The sequence below is a fragment of the Acinonyx jubatus genome, chromosome B2 (assembly GCF_027475565.1).
Source record: "Acinonyx jubatus isolate Ajub_Pintada_27869175 chromosome B2, VMU_Ajub_asm_v1.0, whole genome shotgun sequence".
Taxonomy (NCBI): domain Eukaryota; kingdom Metazoa; phylum Chordata; class Mammalia; order Carnivora; family Felidae; genus Acinonyx; species Acinonyx jubatus.
In genome coordinates, this window is record NC_069385.1 from 53,033,991 (window position 1) to 53,054,645 (window position 20,655).

General features: G+C 38.6%; 2 protein-coding genes across 5 annotated transcripts in view; one reads left to right on the top strand and one right to left on the bottom strand.

The window, feature by feature from the left end:
- Positions 1-8,137, bottom strand: part of CEP57L1 (centrosomal protein 57 like 1) — a 75,611-nt gene extending 67,474 nt beyond the window's left edge. The window contains exon 1 of one of the 4 annotated variants that reach the window (XM_027057139.2): positions 8,002-8,137. The gene's annotated coding sequence lies outside the window, so the exon portion shown is untranslated. Of the gene's footprint in view, positions 1-7,684; positions 7,769-8,001 lie in introns of those variants that run through there. The other 3 variants (XM_027057140.2, XM_053222395.1, XM_015065338.3) reach the window with 3 other exon arrangements.
- A 125-nt stretch (positions 8,138-8,262) lies between these two features.
- Positions 8,263-20,655, top strand: part of SESN1 (sestrin 1) — a 114,308-nt gene continuing 101,915 nt past the window's right edge. The window contains exon 1 of the mRNA XM_027057134.2: positions 8,263-9,466. Coding sequence (XP_026912935.1) covers positions 9,188-9,466 — 279 coding nt within the window. The 5' untranslated portion in view covers positions 8,263-9,187. The remainder of the gene's footprint in view (positions 9,467-20,655) is intronic.

The following is a 20,655-nucleotide window of genomic DNA, read 5'->3' on the forward strand; positions in this document are numbered from 1 at the left end:
GCCATTTACTTACTACCTTATGTGTTTTGAGGCAAGTTATTTAAACTCTCTGGGCCTCAGCTTCCTTACCTATAAAAATGGGGATAATAAGATCTACTTCATAGAGTTAATGGAAAGAAAATCCATATAAATCAGCTAGCATAATACAGGCACAGAATGAACACATTATGAATATTAACTATCAATAATAGTAGTTATAACTATTAGATTTTACGTATGTGTGTGTTAAGCCTATGTCTCAAAAATTTTAGAATTAGATAGGACATAGGAAAACAAATATACAAAATATACAGAGAAAATGGTGCCAAGCATATACGTGCATTACATACATTATTTTATGGAGTCTTCTTAATAAGTCTATGAGGGAGAGTCAGCCAGTGGGTCAAGTATTTGAGGAGCATTTACCATGTGTGAATCACTGTTTGAGGCACTGAGAGTATAGTAGTACACAAGACAAGAGCCCTTCATGCACAGGAACACAAAATAAGCATAAAACAAACACATACAAGTGGATAACTGAATTGATGTGATGAAGATTAAAAAGGGAAACAGGTGGTCTGCTTTAGCTAAAATGGTCAGGTAAAGTCTCTCTGAAGATAGGGCTTTTGAGATGAATCCAAAACAGTGAGGAAGGCAGCCATGTGAAAATATTTGGTAAGGGCACTGTGAGTAGAAAAAAATAAGGATCTTAAATTTGGTATATTCAAAGATCACAAATGGATAATAATATGCTCTGTATTTTATAGACAAAGAAAATGGGGTTTTAGAAAGGTTAGCAACCTGTATGAGGTAAATGGCAGAAGAACTTGAAGGTATTAACTTCAAAATCAATGGTCTTGCAGAAATGCTATGCTGCTTCTCCCCAAAGTGAGCAAAACATCTCAATATTTTCTCAGCCATGGAAAAATCCTGCTTCTCAAACAGTCTTCTGAATGTACTTTTGAAAATTTACCAACTGGAAGCAGTTCTTCTAAATTCCATAACATCTGTTTATTTGTTGTAGCAAAAGGTAGATATTATGAAACTAAGAACTGTAAATTAAACAGTGTAAAACTATATCCTGTTAAATAAAATTTTATGAGTGACACTTAGATCTCCCTAAGCTATACATTATTTTTTTAATATGAAATTTATTGTCAAATTGGTTTCCATACAAAACTCAGGCTCATCCCAACAGGTGATCTCCTCAATACCCATCACCCACCCTTCTCTCCCTCCCACCCCCCATCAACCCTCAGTTTGTTCCCAGTTTTTAAAAGTCTCTTATGTTTTGGCTCCCTCCCTCTCTAACCTTTTTTTTTTCCTTCCCCTCCCCCATGGTCTTCTGTTAAGTTTCTCAGGATCCACATAAAAGTGAAAACATATGGCATCTGTCTTTCTCTGTATGACTTATTTCACTTAGCATAACACTCTCCAGTTCCATCCATGTTGCTACAAAAGGCCATTATTTCATTCTAACTCATTGCCAAGTAGTATTCCATTGTGTACATAAACCACAACTTCTTTATCCATTCATCAGTTGATGGACATTTAGGCTCTTTCCATAATTTGGCTATTGTTGAAAATGCTCCTATAAACATTGGGGTACAAGTGCCCCTATGCATCAGCACTCCTGTATGCCTTGGGTAAATTCCTAGCAGTGCTATTGCTGGGTCATAGGGTAGATCTATTTTTAATTTTTTTTTTAAATTTTTTTTTCAGCGTTTTTTATTTATTTTTGGGACAGAGAGAGACAGAGCATGAACGGGGGAGGGACAGAGAGAGAGGGAGACACAGAATCGGAAACAGGCTCCAGGCTCCGAGCCATCAGCCTAGAGCCTGACGCGGGGCTCGAACTCACGTACCGCGAGATCGTGACCCGGCTGAAGTCGGACGCCTAACCGACTGCGCCACCCAGGCACCCCTATTTTTAATTTTTTGAGGAACCTCCACACTGTTTTCCAGAGCAGCTGTACCAGTTTGCATTCCCACCAACAGTGCAAGAGGGTTCCCGTTTCTCCACATCCTCGCCAGCATCTAGTCTCCTGATTTGTTCATTTTGGCCACTCTGACTGGCGGGAGGTGATATCTGAGTGTGGTTTTGATTTGTATTTCCCTGATGAGGAGCGACGTTGAGCATCTTTTCATGTGCCTGTTGGCCATCTGGATGTCTTCTTTAGAGAAGTGTCTATTCATGTTTTCTGCCCTTCTTCACCGGATTATTTGTTTTTCAGGTGTGGAGTTTGGTGAGTTCTTTGTAGATTTTGGATACTAGCCGTTTGTCTGATATGTCATTTGCAAATATCTTTTCCCATTCCGTTGGTTGCCTTTTAGTTTTGCTGATTGTTTCCTTTGCAGTGCAGAAGCTTTTTATCTTCATGAGGTCCCAATAGTTCATTTTTGAGGTATACGTTCTTTAAATGTTTTATATCATATAGACATGTTATTGATGAAATATGGTGTTTTTAGTAATTTTTGTAATAAAGCTGGACATGAATTCCTTGCTCAAAAATGTAATCTATTTATGCTGCTGTTTTATGAGAAAAATAATTGCCATATTTTTACTTATTGTAACTTTTCCCAATTAAGTAGCTTAAAACACAAAATATTATTAAAAATAAATTGCAAATTTGAGAAAAATGAAATATAATTCAAGGATCTCATTCTTATAGAATGTCAGCAATACGATTATACAAAATAGCACCCTTCAGTTCAACTACAAAATACTTTATAAACATTTCACTAATTTCGATCAAACTGAAGGACAAATATTACTTTACATATTGATGACTATTTTAGAAGATACGGTTTCTTGAGTACCAATATATGCCAGATGCTAACCTAAAAGCTTTATATATGTTATCACATTAAATCTTCACAACAGTCATAAGAACACCAAGGCTATCTCATCTCCCACATCCAAAGTTAGGGAGGTTGAAAAAAATTGGCCAAATTCACACTAATAAAAAGCAGACTTGGGGTCCAAAGCCAAGATTCTGAGACTCTGAGGTCCATGCTCTTCTCACTATTTGAATATATAGCTACATCTCTCAACGACAGTTAAGGTTTCGTGCAGAAAGGTTGTCCAGAAGCAGTACTAGGTACTGTTCACCTGCATGACTCTTAAGTCCTTCAAACAAGATGATTAACAACATGTCCAAACCTGGATGCAGTATCTTCCCATCCCAAGACTGGAATTCATAGTGTATTCCCTACTCTAATTAATGGAAGGAGTTACTCTTCACCATCTGGATAGCAATCAACCCAGGAACTCTGGTACACTTAGCAAGACTGTGTTTCTAAGACCACAAGACTTAGGAGTGATTTTTTTATAGTAAATTCATCAACGAATTTCATAATAAAGGCCTCTTGGGAGACCAGCCAGTCAGCTTTTTCCTGGACTAAAGCACTATTCATTTAAAGCAACAACTTCTCTACATATACTATACTCTACATATATATACTTTACTATCTTGCAACAACATGAGGTATGCAGGAATATAGTAAAAATGTTAGCAAATTCAATTTCACAAGGGTGAGCACTGTAATTCACTTGCAACAGAAATTCTGTTCTTTTAAGACAAATTTTCAAAAATGTTTTTGTTATGAAGTCACTTCTATCAATTATCTTGTGTTTTTGTAAACAACAGGTAAATATGCAATGCCTTTGAAAATTTTGTGACATTAGTCTTCCATTTATCCATCAAATATGTACTAAGTTCATATTAGATGCCAAGCACTGTACTTGGAGCTGGAGATGATGAGCAAAAATCAGTACAATCACTGCTCTTCTGTGCTTAAACTTTAGAAGCAGACAAACTTTCACACACCATTAGAAAACTGTATTTGTAACTTATTAGCAAGTAAAGATATATGGTAAAATAAAAGTTATTTATGATAGGGACATTCAACAAGATAAGGGAAACTCAGAGAAAAGTGGATTTGACCTAACATCTACAGGAAGGGGAGTCAAAGCAGGCTAAAACAGTCTGGACAAACAAAACAGTACCAGAGGTGCTGTATCCAGACTGTCTCCAGTTCTCCCATTCTCTCTTAAATATGTCCATCTGACTTTTATACTCTTTACTCCACCAAAACTGCTCTCAAGATCTTCAATGACCTCCACATTACTAAATGTAGTGGTCAGTAAATCAATCCTTATCTCATTTGATCCAGGACAGCACTTCACATACTTAGCACTCCCTCCTCCTGAACCACTTTCACTTGGCTTTTAGGACACCACACTCTGTGGGTGTTCCTCTCCGTTCACTGGCTGCTCCTGCACAGTGCCCTTTGCAGATAACTCCAAATCGACCCAAATTCTATGGAGTGCCTCTTTCTGTGACACCAACTATTCTCAGGCTGTAACTGCTGTTAAAACACTACTGTGAAGTCCAATATTCTATCTACAACCAGATCTTTCCCGTCATCTCAATACTCATTTATACAACTGCCTACTCTGTACTTCAACTTGAATAGCTTAGAGGCATCTCAAACTTTACATGGCCAAACAAAACTCTTGATTTCCACCTCTTTACCTCTGTACACAAATCTGGAGACTTTCTCACAACATTAAATGGCAATTCCTTCCTTTTAGCTGCTCAGCCTAAAAACTCGGGACTCACCTTTGACTCTTATATGCTCACACCTCATGACCAATCAGCAAAACCTGTTGGCTATACTATCATAATAGATCCAGACTGTGGTCTCTTCCCACTACCTCCACTGTTATCACCCTGGTCCAAGTTACCATTATCCTCTCTCACCTGGATTATTACTAGAGCTTCTTAACTAGTGTCTCTACTTCTAAACTTCTAAACTGTTTCCCTGTGGTCTATGCTCAACACAATTTCAAATAAGTAATCATTTAAAAAAGTCAGATCATGCAACTCATCTGCTCAAAGCCCTTCAGTGGCTTCCTATTTGTTAAAAAGTCAGCAGAATCCTTTCAATCACCTACATGACTTCCTTCCTCTGTAACATCATGTTATTCTCCCCTGCACTCATTGTGCTCCAGCCTACACTGCTATTTTTTTGCTCCTGCCCATATGCCTTTGCACTGGCTGTTCTCTGCATAGGAATGTTCTTCCTCGAGGTATCTGCACAGCTTATTCCTCCTGCTTCAGATCCCCTCAAATGTCCCCTTCTTGATTAGGTCTTCTCTGACCACCTTATTTAAAATTGAACCTTGCCCCCCACAATCTGGCACTCCCTAGTCCCTTTCCTGGTTTGTTTTCCACTGCATTTGTCTTCATTTGCCACATATATCACATATTTATTGTTGATTTCCCCTTAACAGAATGCAAGCTCTAGGAGAATAGGGACTTTTGCACAGCTGTACAGTTGACCCTTGAACAATGTGGGGGTTAGGAGTATCGACCCTCCACCAGGAAGTAAAAAAAATCCCTTAACTTTTAATCTATATAACTTTTGACTCCCCCCAAACTTTACTAAAAGCCTACTGTTAACCAGAAGCCTTACCGATAACATAAACAGTTGAGTCACACATATTTTGTTTATTATAGATGGTATTCTTACAATAAAGTAAGCTAGAGAAAAGAAAATGTTATTATGAAAGCCATAATGAAAATAGATTTGCAGTACTGTACTTACCAAAAAAAAAAAAAAAAAAAAAAAATCCACACGTAAGTGGACCTGTGCAGTTCAAACCTGTTGTTCAAGAGTCAGTGTATATTGTGCCCAATGATATATCTTCATTGTTCCATTGCACACTAGATACTCAACAGATATTTGTTGAGTGTATGAATGGATGAAAGGGAATATGAGAACCAATGACTGAACATCTGTAGGGCTGAAGCAGACATAGGTGGAGAGTGGTAGGTATACGAAGTGAGGCTGGAGAGGTAGAAAGGGACCAGATGACATTAGGCTTTACAAAGAAGCTTTGCCTTAAGAATACTAAGACACCAATGAATGATTTAAGAGAAAATCTGGTCAGATTTGCATTTCAAAAAGATCATTATGGCTCCTGTGTGGAGAACTAACGGATAAAGGTCAGAGTGAATAATCACTATTGCAATGGTCCTGGCAAGAGATTATGGCAGATTGGAAAAGACTGTGCTTCTGTAGATGGTGGGGAAAGGATGGATTTGGAGGGTATTTGGGAAATGAGATTGATAGGATTCGGTAATAATTGGCTATAGAGGTACGAAGGATCAGAAGAAATCAGGAATAATGTGTAGTTTTCAAATTTTCACAAGTGGATGGTAGGATCCTTAACTGAAATGGGGAACACTGGAAAAGAATCAGGTTCATTAGAGATAACCATGCATTTGGTTTTAGGCATGTTGAGCTCGAGGTGCTTTTGAGAATTCCAAAAAGAAATATAATGGAAATAAATATATGAAAGCTGGAAAGATAAAGTTGGATGGAGCTATACATTTAAAAATCATAGGTGGTAGTGAAACCATGGGTATGGATGAGATCATATTCAACTACACAGTAAAAAAAAGGACATAGATTTAAGAATGACCCTACTATTTGTGGGCTGGACAAAGGAGGATGAGGTCAAAAAAAGGACAAAAAAGGAATGTCTTTTTTATTTTTTAAATCGTACTCATAAGAAGTTCACGTTTAAAAATAAAATCAGGTTTAAACCAGTAGCATTGAATGTAGCAAGGCTACATTAGACTAACTCATCAAAACTACAAATCTGTTGAAGGACAGGTCATTTTCAGAAACTATCTGGTAAATTCACAGTACTTGTCTCTTTGCAACTTCAAAATACATCAATACACAAATATTATCCTTCCCAAAATATATACGATTTGGCTTACTGCAATTTTCCTGAAAATATCTCATCTTTCTCACTTCTGGGACTCACCACATGCTATTCTTTTGGCCCTCTTTGCCTGGCATAAAGATTTTCCTGACTTTCCAAGATCAAGCTAAGTTATCTTCTTTCTAGCCATCCTAGATAGCCAGATATGACATCATACTATAATTGTGTTTAGCCATTAGATTCTGTAACTAGGTAGAGGCTGTGTCTTTTTCACTGTTGTATACTCAGAACCTAACAAGGCTATATTTTTAGAATCACATCTATTCTGCAACGTTTAGAATTAAAATCTAATTTGGTTCTCAGTCCATTAACTGCCTTTCACATCTTGACTTTTCTCATAAGGAATGACTTTTTAAAAACGGTAACTTAAAAACAAATGACTGAATCCTTTAAATATACTAAATTTTGGATATTTTTATAGGTCTTCTTTCATAGAGTATCCTTAAACCCTGCAAACATTGATTTCTAGGAATATTGGGGATTCTTTTCCCCTTAGTCTCATACAAAATGGATTTGAAAACTCGCTTTCAAAGCCCTGCCTGGGATTTCATTCGGGCGCATAAAGCACCGAACTCGCCTACACGATGGCAAACAAAAGTGCAACTGCACAGGGATACCTAATCCCGCAGCGTGAGTCCGCAGCAAGATGCACTTGTTTTCACAGCATCTCTGTTGCCCGGCCTTCTGCCGCTCCCTCCGACCCTCGGGACTGCGACCATTTCCCGCGCCAAACGCGCCCTCGGCCTTGGGAACCTGGACTACTCCTTCCCACGCAGATTATTGGACAAAGTCCCTTGGCTACGAGGATAGCCCTAAATGGCGTCGTCTCCAAAATCCCTGAGGAAATGAAGGAAGGAAAAATCCTGTCCAAGGAAAAGTGGCAGGCAACTCTACAGTGCTCACCCAGTCGACGCTCTCAACCTCCGTTCGCGCAAACCGTTGGCTTGAAGGCCGCTACGGACAACGTCGCAGTGGCTACTGGGGACTGTAGTTTCTATCGCCATCAGAATGCGTCGGCCGCATCAAAACTACATTCCCCAGAAGTCAATGCGAGGAAGCCCTGTCTCCTCAAACCGCGGGTTTGGCGTAATAGACCGTCGCTATTTTCAGGCCAATCTTAAATTTGGATTCAGTTTCTTCCAGGTGTGTGTCTACGCCCTCTTTCTTTTCCGTACTTGCCTTGTCTGTAATTGTTTCAGTGTACTTCAACGCCTCCTTACTTTTCTTTCCCCTACTCCAGTCCAGAGAATCCAAACGTCAGGGCACGGAAAACGCCCCCGACGCAAAATGCCCCTTAAGCGCCTGCGCCCGGCTCGCAATCACGCATGCGTAGCAGCCTGCAGCGGTGGGAGGCCGCGCGCGGACTTAGGGTCTGGAGGTAGCCAGCGGGAGGGCGGGGCTTTTTCCAATGGCTTTGCCTCTGCGGGTCGCGTCTGCTTGGGCGGGGAAGAGGGCGCTGGGGCAGGGGCGGCTCCTGGTTTATGTCGGGCGGAGAAAGGGGAGGGGCTGGTGGGGTGAGGACCCCATCTCCCCTCCCTGCTCCCGCCCTCTGGGCCGAGCCCCACCGATGGGGCTGGGCGAAGGGGCGGGCTCTGCGCCTCAGGCCTCGCTGCTCCGCCAGCTTCGCGGCACAGCCCGGGATTTAGGGATTGCGGGCCAGCCCTTTGCCTTGAGGCTTAGTGGGAGGTGGGCGAAGACGCAGGAATAGGAAAAGAAGTGGCGTCCGCCTGGGAGTCCAGAATCGTCGGGGCCGGAGACGCTTTCCTCCAACGCTGTAGCCGAGACAGCGGCTGCCGGGGGCTGTCGTCCCCAAGGAACGCCTGGGTCTCCAGCCGCGGCGGCCAGTGAGCAAGCGTTTGGCGAGATTTCCCCACTAGCTCTTGGCCGGCCGCTGAGGCGAAGGGAGGAGCTGCGGAGGGCGGGGATTGGAGCCGGAGGAGGGGCGGGGTGGGAATGCTCTTGAGAACCCGGTGGCCGCCCAGACCAAAAAAACCCGAATGGCTGGAGCGCGTTCAACTGTTACCAGCCTTATTGGGCAGAGCACGGATTTGACAGCTCCACAACGTGAGGATATCCGCTGACCCCGCGAGACAGAGGAGAGCACTTCCCTGAGACTGCCTGTCCAGCAAAGCCAGCGCTGTAGGGTTTCAACTTTCGAACTTTTTTCAGTCTCTGACAAGGCTTGCCCCTTCATGTAGGAGAGGGTAAGTTCTGTCTTGTAGATCGCTTGAAAGACATCAATATAAAAGACACTTCTTGTTCCAAATGTCAGCCAGACATCTGTGTTTTCATGACGATTCGGTTTCTCTGATCTTATTCTTACATTCCTCGTTTTAAAAATACGAAGTGCTTTTGGGGACATGCTGAAGGGTAACTGAAGACTGCAAAGAAAAATCTCCAGTTGTCATGGCTGAAGGAGAGAATGAAGTGAGGTGGGATGGACTGTGCAGTAGAGATTCAACTACTAGAGAGACAGCACTGGAGAACATTAGGCAAACCATTTTAAGAAGAACCGAGTATCTTCGTTCGGTGAAAGAGACACCTTTTCGTCCATCAGACGGGCTTTCAAATGCTGTTGCTTTGGATGGGTTGAATAAGCTTCTTGCTCATCTGCTTATGCTTTCTAAGAGATGTCCCTTTAAAGATGTAAGAGAGAAAAGTGAGTTTATTTTGAAGAGCGTCCAGGTAAGAAAACATTGTAATTACAACTGTCCATCTAGTAAAGCGCAGTTTTGCTTGCAGTTGTATTTGCTTCTAAGAGGTGGTTAAGTGAACTCATTACGAATTCATTCTACATCTTATTGAGTGGCTTGTAAAACATTGAATTTGGGACCAAAATTGAATAAGGTGAATTAAAGTGAAAGCAATTTTCAAATATAAGTAAATAAGCATTGTCTTTCTAGAGAGTTTTGGAAGCTGCATTCCTCCTGGAAAAATAAGAGAAAGTTACAGTTAATGGCAAGTAAAGACTTGCTTTTTCATTTTTACATGTTGTTAGGAAGTATAGCCAGTGTACTTTTCACACCAGTACAAACAATATTGTGTGGAAAGTTTCTCATTTAAAAGCCTCTAAAATGATAAATGTTTCTTTGCTTGTTCATGATAAATGGTGAAACAATTTTTCTCTTGTTCTTAAAAGCAAAACAAAAAAATCAGGGTCTGTTCTCTAAAGGCAACCTTTCTTTTAAAAAAAATGAATTATATAAAATAATAAGTCTATATTATAAAGAAGCTAGCTTCTTTGTAGTTGAAAGTTGAACCCAGGTTAAGAGAATGATAGAAACACTCCTGTGGTAAATTAGTTAGTTTTCTCTGTGTTTGCCTCAATTGTTTTCTTCACATATATACCTACTTAAGTTTTGAGTGCAACCAATTAAGAATGTTAATTTTCCTCCTCTTCTATACATAATCAAACTCTCCTGTTTTATTGGAAGATTTATTAGGAAGGGTTTGGTTTGGTTTGAGAAAGGTTTTTTATATACTAAGAATGGTCAGTGACACTATGTCTAAGTTACTGAATCGAAGTCATTTATGAGAAGTTCTTAATTTACTTGGGTATATATGTCAGCTAAGATTAATAGTTTTTCTATTTTGGTTAGTTTGAAGCAATAGAAAAATAATCATGTCCATAAAATGAAGACTCTGTTTAAAATCTTGGGATATTTCTTCTCACAAACAGTTTGGGAACAATCATTACAATTCATTTATCCAGAGTTATCAGAGAGGAATTAATTTTCTAGATTCCTGATGTTTACCCTTTTAAGCATCCAAAGTTATTTCTCTATTTCTTAGACTGTAGCATCTATAACAATCATTTTTCATAATAGAGTCATCATGCACATCAAGTACTGTTGTATAGGTGAGGGTAGAGTATAGAGGACTATAGGATCCACGTTTTTTGAATTTGTGTTCAATTTTTAATAGTTTTTTTGTTCCCTCCCTTACTATCAGTACACTTTGTTCTCTTCCTGAATCTTTAATTTTGCTGCTTATTTATATCCAAATGGGAAACCAGATAACCAATTTGGCTAAGAATTATATTAAAAACAAAAGTAATTAAGCTCTGGGGAGTGCAGGGTCAAAGGACTGTGGTATATTGGTAAGTAAATGGGTACTGGAGCCAGACCTGAGCTCAAATTCTCCTCCTTTATTAATGTACTGCATAACCTTGGACAAGTTAAGTTACTTGATCTCTCTTAGCTTGGATTTCCAACATCTATAAAATGGGAATAATAACATAGAGCTGTTGTGAGAATAAATGAGATGTAAAGTGCCCCAGTACATAATGGATGCTCCTCTCCTTTATCGTAAGTGAAAGACACGGACTACATGATACATATTTCAGGATTCATTCCTCCTGCAAAAAGATTCAAGAATCGCCTCCACAGTGAAGGTTTTCCATAAATTTATACTTTTCATCTCTGCATCTACTGCACTTAATTCCTGCTACTATTATAACAGGCACTTTACTTATATTGTGCTATAATCACATGTTTATGTGACTGTCTCCTCGGAGGGCTGTAAGTTCTCAAGAGTATTGACTGGGACCTGGAAGCTACTAAATAAATATCCAGTGTCTGAACAAATTTATATTTGGCTTCTTTTTATTTTTTATCAGCCTGAATAAAGTCACCAGATTAGGGAGTTTCCATCCCCACATCCTTAATTCATGCCTTCATTCAGCGATTGTTTATTGAATCCATGGTGAATGCCATTCTAAGAACTAAGAACCAGTGGTAAACAACTTTGACATTCTACTGGAGAGAGACCATAAACAATAAACAAATAATATAATTTTAGATAGTAAGGGAAGACTTCCCTGAAGAGATGACATTTAAGCAGAGATTTGGTAAATGAATAAATATAATCCAGGCAAAAATGAAATTTGTGAGGGGGACATTCCACGCATAGGGAACAGTTGTGTGAATGCCTCATGGCAAGAGAGAGCAGATGAGGTCTAGGACCGGAAAGTAATACAATGTGATTGGAGCATATGTTTGAAGGGAGAGTGAAAGCTTAAGCACATCCTCTGTAGTCAGACCTAGCTCTAATACTTTATTAGCTCTACAATGTTGAATACATTTCTCCTTGATTCAGTTTCTGCTCACAACGAGAATAAAATGAAATAATGGTTGCAAAACATAGCACAGTGCCTAGCGCATAAGACATGCTCAGCAATATTAGGAATTCTTACTGTTCTTAAGCAGGAGTTGGATAACAGGATCTTGAAGGCCAAGTTAAGAGTTGTGGACTTGGGGCACCTGGGTGGCTCAGTCGGTTAAGCGTCTGACTTCAGGTCACGGTCTTGTGGTCCTTGAGTTCGAGCCCCGTGTCAGGCTCTGGGCTGATGGCCCAGAGCCTGGAGCTTGCTTCCGATTCTGTGTCTCCCTCTCTCTCTGCCCCTCCCCCGTTCATGCTCTGTCTCTCTCTGTCTCAAAAATAAATAAATGTTAAAAAAAAATAAAAAAAGAGTTGTGCACTTTATCCTAGGAACAATGGGAAGCCACTGAGGAGTTTTGAGCAAGACTGTGACATGATCCACGGTGTATTAGGATTACTTTGGAAGCAATGCAGAGAATGAATTTCAGGGGTGAAGAGTGGATATGCAGCATCAGGAGATAATTCCACCAGTCCAAAGCAAAATTATGGTTGGATTAGGGTGTAGTGGGAAAAGTGGGAAACAGTGAATGGGCTTGGGAGATAGCTAAGAGTTAGAAACAGGAGATAGTATTGAATTGGATACAGGAGATGAAGAAAATAACAAAATAAAGGATGCTCTCAAGTTTCTGGCTTGAACTACTTGATTACTAGTTCAGTCATTTCCTGAGACAGAAGAGTGGTAAAGGGTCAGTTTAGGAGGAGTGGTGAGTTTTGTTTTAGACATGTTGAGATTAAGTTACCTGTGATGCACCTGATTAGAAATAGCTCCTGAAGGGATTTCTGCCCCTGCTACTACCATTGTAGTTCTGCTATTGTTATCCGTCACTTCTCCAGACTTAACCCATCCTCCACCTTTATATCCATGCTCCACATAACTGCAGTCATTTATCTAAAATGAAATCTGATCATGTTACTCTCCTGTCTAAAATCCTTGAGGATAGAATTTAAGCTGCTTGAGAATGTCACATAATGTCCAGCATCATCTGGCTTCCACATACTGCTCCAGCCTCCCATGAGAAACCAAATAATTAAATGTGGTACTCCATAATGCTTTCTGTTATTCATTGGTAGATCAGCAAAAGCTGAACTGAATTTGCAATCCCTACAGCTGTTCTGCTCTTGATTGTTTTAGGTCAGCTCAGAGGACTGTAATCAGGAGCAGAGTTGGTGGGACAGGGATAAGATGGATCAACTCAAAGTGGCTAAACCTGTATATAAAAAAAAATGGCACATTGGGAAAGAGCATTCTCTGTATTCCTGTTCTCAGTTTATTGATTTCACTGCTTTATTTGTTCCCTGCTTTGGAGGAAGGTCTTCTAATAGGCCTTATTTATGCTGGGTTTGTTGTTGTTTTTAACCCCATAGTATCTTTTCGATATTCTTGATTCTCTGAACAAAGGAACAGAAGTGTTGACACTGGCCTGATACACTATTATAGTCCACTGGTGAACTGTAGTTTTAGGGTGCAGGTAATTAAAGGAGGAATGTGAGTGTGTAAATATTCATCAAAAGATTATGAAGAGTGTTCAAAATAGTCAAGTACTTTTCTAAGAATGGTCATTTGATCATCTTCATTTCTGTACTGTGAAAAAGGGAATCTGTTAAGTTTTTTTTATAAGATTGCCAGCAATTAACACTGTCTGAAAATAATTTGGCTTTAGAAAATTTAGACTAAGTAACAAAGTATGTTTGTTAAGTGGGGTGGAGGAGGCTTTCCTTTAGTGAAATGATTGTTAGCCCCCCCCCCCCCGGGGGTGGGGGGGAAATGAAACTTTAGCTGTTGGGCATGATGCACATTTCAATTGTTAAAGCTGCAGTTGGAGTATCCATTTGATACCAATTTGGGTAATATATAGTTTGTAGGTTTAACAATAAGAGATTTATTATTTAGTATAATAAATCTTGAGGTTGGGCAATTTCAAGCTTCATGGATTGATTGATTAGCTCAACTATATTCGTTTTTGCCTTCTTTCTGCTCTCCTTTCCTCAGCATAGCAAGTACTGTCTCTGCTCATGGTTGCAAGTTGCCTTATTCCAAGCACCATGTGTAGTCATGACTGTTTGTAGCTGAGAAGAGTTTCTTCATATGTGTTTATCAGGGAAGAAAAGCTTTTCTCAGCCTCCAGCAGACTTCCTGTCCATTTTTATTGACTAGGGTTGGGTCACATGCCCTTTTCTAAGCCAGTCATTGGCAAGGAAATTGGGCATTTCTGGTTTTGATTTGAACTAATCTGCATTCAGCCATTAAGAGCCAGGAGAGCCCCATCACTTGAACAAAAAAATTTCTGTTGGTGAGGAAGAATGGGGATAACAAGGCAGTTAAGTTTAGTCAAAGGCTATAAAAGTTGATCTTATATCTAACTAGATAAAATATTGCTTTGGTCTATTATAATTTAGATTCTATTAAGTTGAAACATAATTTATAATGATGCTATAAAATATACCAGATTAGGAGCATTCTAGAAGCAGATTTGGCCTTTTGAACTGATTGTTTTGATTTCTTTTTTACTGCTATTCCTAGTCAAAACCAAGTTTAAAGTGGTGCATTTCAAACAATTCACTGCTACTCTTAGCCACAGCAAATACAAGTCTTCTTTCAGTATTTGCACTAAACTTCTCTCTTCCATATCCACTATTTTCTGGCCTTATTTTATTGATACACTGAGAACTCAGTCCCTTTCCCTAGGAAAGCCTCCTGCCTTTTCTATTCAGTGCTTCCTCTCATTCCTACCTTTGACCACTTTCTTTAGTAGCTTTTGAACTCAGAGGAGAATGCTATTTACCCTCGGGTTGTCCGTGTTTCTTTGGATAGAGAATGTGAAGAAATTGAAAGCAACTATTAACTTTTTTTTCCTAAATGGTTTGAAGACAAAGTAAGAGCTTATCTTACCCCCCACCCCACCCCCTTCCCCAACACGGGCTTACAGGATGAATCATATCTGTACTATCTGTCCTCAGTGTCCTCTTTGTAATATATAAATACATCCTGTCCTCTTCCTTTGTTCTGACTTTTCAGAAAGACTGAAACTAACAAGGACACACTTTTTTTTTTTAAGTTTTCAGATTTCAAATATTTAATTCCTATTACAGTGTCCCAGATGATCTCTACTACCATGAGGAAAAAAACAACAAAAAACAGAATGATTATTTTAAAAAATGGTTTCTAATACATTGTTTAATTTATAAATGGGATGTAGTGTTTTGTAGGAAAATGAGATGTTAAACACTTATTAGATTTCAATTTAAGGTCAAGGGTTGCTCATGGCATCATGAAGGACCCTCTGAAACAATAGTTTAGCTTAATTAAAATTACTTTCTCATGTTTAACACTTTGTGCCCTTTAAGTGCTGTATAGATCATTCATGAAATAGAACATTTATGTTCTTTTTGTTTTAGAGTTATTTTTTCCTTTTGGTGACTGTTAGAAATTTGTGGAATATCTTTTAACCATTTCAGTGGAAAATAAATTAATAAGAACCAACTTAAGGATTTATTGAAACTTTGACCTGACAGAAAATAGCATGGAATCTTGGGTATAATAAAGGATTATCAATCCCTTAAACTTTGATACAGAAGGGTCCTATTTGGTGTCACATCATAATCATAAAGAATATTCATATTTGAAAACAGGCAGTGTTTATTTAGAAGCAAATTAACATGGAATGGAGGAACCATAGAAATGGGAAATTTTTAGAACTTGTGGAAGGACAGGGAGATAGATGCTAGGGGAGGGGAGGCAGTGCTTAAAGTGCACGGAAGGAAGAAAGTCCCGTAAGCAAGTAAGGTAAGCAAGCCTTACCACCAATTTTTAATCTCTGTCACAGTTTCTCAAATCAGACTATTTTTTTGTACCATGGTAAAATACCTGCTTTTTAAATGGAAGTCAATGGAAGATAGGCTTTACTTTGACCCAACTTTCCTAGATCACATTTATTACATTAAGTGAGACTTTCATTGACCTTGATGAAATTACCTAGTACTTTAATTATGCAGGCACAGTATACTCAGGGGCATCTGAGAGTTCTTCAGAATTTTGATGATGGTATTGTTGGGGGCATTGGGCAGACTGGAAATTTCAGTATGAAAACCTCAGCTAGATAGGCAGTCTATGGGAACATTTCATGTTTTGCTTTTTTTCTTTTTCCTTTTGGTTACTACACTGAGTTAAACTAGTGCTGATAAAGATGCATTTACCACAATGTGCATTAAAAAAAAAGTCTTTTAAAAGATGCTTATTTTTAAAAAATGGTTTTTTTTTACTGGATATGCTTGAGGAGTTATGTAGGATAACAACTAGGACCATTTATTGGATCTTCCCAGTTGGCATTGTTATTGTTAAAAGTCTTTGTGTTACTAGTAGACTGCCACAGTTTTGACATTTTTCAATTTATAAGGAAAAAAACTCGTGAAATTTGGCAACACAAAAATTACATCTTCTCATGTTCTAATCTCTTTTATATAACAAAATAGGAAAATCTTATAAGATTGCAATGAAATATGTACTTACCTTAGAAAAATGAGACACTTTTAGTTTTATATTTTATTTCTTACCCTGTTTTTAATTTTAAAAGGGAAACAGCTTCATCGATTTATAAATTATTACTTATGAAGTTATCTTAAAACAACTTCCTAAGCTTTTAAACCATACTAAAGGGAAGTAACATTTATGATGTGAATTTTGTGAGTTATCTTTTCCAAATCAACTGTCATATATGCATATTCATTAACTGAATAGTATTCAGTTAGTGTTTTAACTTAAAAATTGTTTAGATTGACAAGCTAATAAATATGCTTTTTAAAAATTAGGACAATTTGTCAATTATATGGAATATTCAGTAAAGTCTAATTAAAATCTTAGTTTATCCCACTAAAAGTAAGCATTTACTGTTTTGATACTTCAGTGTTTGACAAGCATTGCACACTTGTCTTAAAATTTTACATGATTTCATTTTCTAGCAAGTTGGCAGGTGTTAGCTGTCTATAATTATAACTGAGTGATTTTTCAAATGCTATTCATAGCCTAAACACAGTAAGATATTCTTCCAATCATGTGATAAAGACCAAGCCTTGCAAAATAGAGGTAGAGTGGTCTGTTCAATGGTACTGAAGGACATATTTAAGAGAAGCCTTTCAAAAGTAAAAGGTGATTTAAATGATAGGGAGAGTTTTCTCACAAAATAAGGTCTCTCAGAGTTGTTGATATACCTCACCAAATTAAGCTGAGTCTACTTTTTTACCTAACCTTTTTACCTAACAAGTAATGTATGCTTTGGCAGACCTAAGTTATAAAATATAATCTTTATTGATTCAGTTTTTTTGATGATAGAGGTTCGAAGTGCTAACAGCTCAGAGCCTGGAGCCTGCTTCAGATTCTATGTCTCCCTCTCTCTCTGCCCCTCCCCCTCTTGTGCTCTCTCTCTCTCTCTCTCTCTGTCTCTCTCTCTGTCTCTGTCTCTCTCTCAAAAATAAATACACATTAACAAAATTAAAAAAAAAAAAAAGACCTTACTGGATTTTCTTTACCAGTAATATGCTCATGAATAAATTAACCTCTGTAGTTTCAGTTTCCTCATCTGTGAATTTACATAATTTTATTATCTACCCTGTGGTGTGATTATAAAGATCATATTGGTAAAGCAGTTAGTTTGTAATCTTCAATATTTTGTAACCTACAAATTTATTTATTTTAATTTATTTTTGAGAGACAGCACACAAGAGGGGGAGGGACAGAGAGAGGGGGACAGAGGATCTGAAGCAGTCTCTGCACTGATGGCAGTGAGCCCAGGGCAGTGATGGGGGTCAAACTCATGAACTGTGAGATCATGACCCGAACCATAGTGGGATGCCCAACCGACTAAGCTACCCAGACTCCCCTGTAACCTATAAATTTAATTATGAATCACTCTTTGATACTATTTACTTACCTGTAAGATGAAGGTAACAATAATACCAAACTCAGGGTAGTTCGGAGACTTAAATGAACATGTAAAGCATGCAGAAGTACATAGTAAGTGCTCAAATATTGGCAGTGATGTTGATGATAAGCTTGCTTTTGGTGCTTTACTTAATAAGTCGTACTCCAAACTGGCATTGCTTTAGGATTTTTCTGTTTAGAATTTAGGATTTTTATGTACTTGACTTTGATACATCCCACATCTTTTATCCACATATATTGACACTCCTAATTGCCTTTTGTACATTGAATATAAGCTGATTAATGCTGATGTCTAGCTTTAGCAGAGGATGTCTCTAACCAGCCACTGCCCAGGGTAGTTGGCCTGCCCAGAGGTTTGCCCTAGATGTGATGGCAGATATGTAGCATCCATCCCCTCCTTGGAGTCCAACACCATTCTGCTACGTCAGTATGGCACCAGCAGGGAGGAGTTGCAGGCGGGCAGTTACTTGTGTCATCCAGATGGTCAAGTGTACATGGAGAGGTGCATGGCCAAGGCCTTTGCTTCAGTATCTGGACAGCATTAGAGTATAATTATCAAGATCATGGGCTTTGGAGTTAGTCAGACCTGGCTTTCAGTCTTGCTCTGCCAAACTCTGTGACCTTGGGCAAATTACATAACCTCCTTAAACCTCAGTTCCCTCACAGAGTTGAAAGGATTAAATGAGGTAACATGCGCAATGCTTACTGGAATCCAGTAAGCACTGAGTAAATGTTAACTATTAATATTCTGTTCTGCCCCCATAGTGCGATAGAGAAGAGATGGAAAATTGAGCCCTGTGGCACCATACACTTTTTAGGGTACTCCCAAGTTTCTGAGCAACTGGGAAAGTTTTCACTTACTTTCCAGGTTCCCTGACTCAGGAAATAGCACTCTAGGGGAAATAACACCTCTAGGAACCAAATTAAGGATTGTATAAATATTGTTTTAGCCATCTGGGAACTGGATTCCTCCTTTGATACGTTAGTCTGTTATTCCACTTGTGAACGTTGGACTTTCAAATACATCTTCAGGTACACATGATATAGGAAAAGCAAATCATGGCTTGTACACCAGTGTTGTCAGTAAGCAACTAAATCTTCTGTGCCTGGTCGATTCATGCCTGATACTTTAGGCAAGTTATCTACTCCAGAGACTGTTAGCCTTGAAGGTCTACTGAGGTGATTAGAGCTGCACTGTCAGTATTCCTACTCTGCTCACTGCAATGGGAGCCTGACATCTTAAACTGAAAGTCCCCCAGGCCTTTCACTCTTGCCTGGTAACTGGCCCAGCTTAGACAGCTTGGTATGATTAAAACAAAGTAACTAAGCAAAGATACATTGCCAGAAAGTTACCTCAGCAAAAGTAACAAGGCTTGAAGAGATTTTGTATGTACCATGTTAGATTTCTTGAATTTGCTTGGTTATGTGTGGGTGTGTTTGGGGGCTCCTCCTAAGCTGCCATGTCTGCCCCCCTTATAATCTGCCGTGGCGTTGGAACCAAGTCATCTTAAATCATCGTCAGTAGTCTTTTAATCTTTGTTTGGCAGAATGTATACTTTTGAATGTCGTAAGAATAGGCATTCTCTATGTGCAGCCTAATTCTTTGCCCTTTTTGTATATTATTTCATTCAGTCTTCACAACACTGTAAGAGTAGATATTATTATCCCTATTTTATGCATGAAGAAAAATCAGAGCCCAGATAGGTTAAATAACTTGCCCAAGGTATCATAGCTAGTAAGAGGAACCAGATTTCAAACCCAGGCATTGAGAGTCCAGAGTCCATGCTTTTCACCACTACACTACACTTTCTGGATAAAAATTTAATGTAAGACTCCTAGCAGTGAAAATATATATTACTTTTTGTTCCAAATTATTTTTCCTTCAGGATGAAATGTAAAACTTTGGTGTTTCTAGGGGAAACTACATTCTTAGATGTTAATAAATTGCATACCAAATTCTTATTTAAACCCTGACCCATCTTGAAATTGCATTTGGACCCCGATTGATCTTCATGTTTCGTTGTGGTGCATAATTTTTATTATGTTGTCATTATAAATTTCAGCTGATTGCATGGAGGCTCTGGCTCTTGGAAATATGGTGTGTGAAAGGTTTGTTTTTACATTAAGAGATTACTAAGTAAGATGATTTCTTTAGTGAACTGCCTAAAAGAAAATTTGGTATATTTCCATGAGTAATAGACTCTGGGTTAGCTTTGAATGTTAAAAGAGCATTCTCCTAGCTAGTTCATTGTTGCCATGACAGTGCTGGCAGTGTGAGTGTTGTAGTAACTCCTTGCAATGATCTTATTTTAGACCCTAACGTTTGCAGTGTCAAACATCCCCTTCCCCGCCCGGTAAGTAACTCTAGTGGAAAAGTACTGGTTTTATAACTGGCTTCTGGCTTTGTAGCTGAAAGACTGCACTATTGTGGGCTTAAAAAAAAAAAAAATAGTGTAGGAGTGTTGAGTATTTTTCCTGTGGATTGTGAATGTTTGAAATTTCCCAAAATATGGTATTGCATTACATACAGCAAGTTGTTTACAGCTAAAAAGGGGCCTCAATTGTCTTTTTAGAAATCAAGCCCAGATTTTATCATTACTTTGAGCTCATATAGAAATCATTTTTCCATTTGTATGTCTCCCGTGCATACTTTAAAGTTTTTGGATTCTTTTATTCCATTATTGTGGAAAATTATCATTAGAACCATAAAGGATTGTGTTTAAATAGTGTAGAAAGTACTTTTTTCTTATTCTTTCCATAATTCAACATTTATCTGATC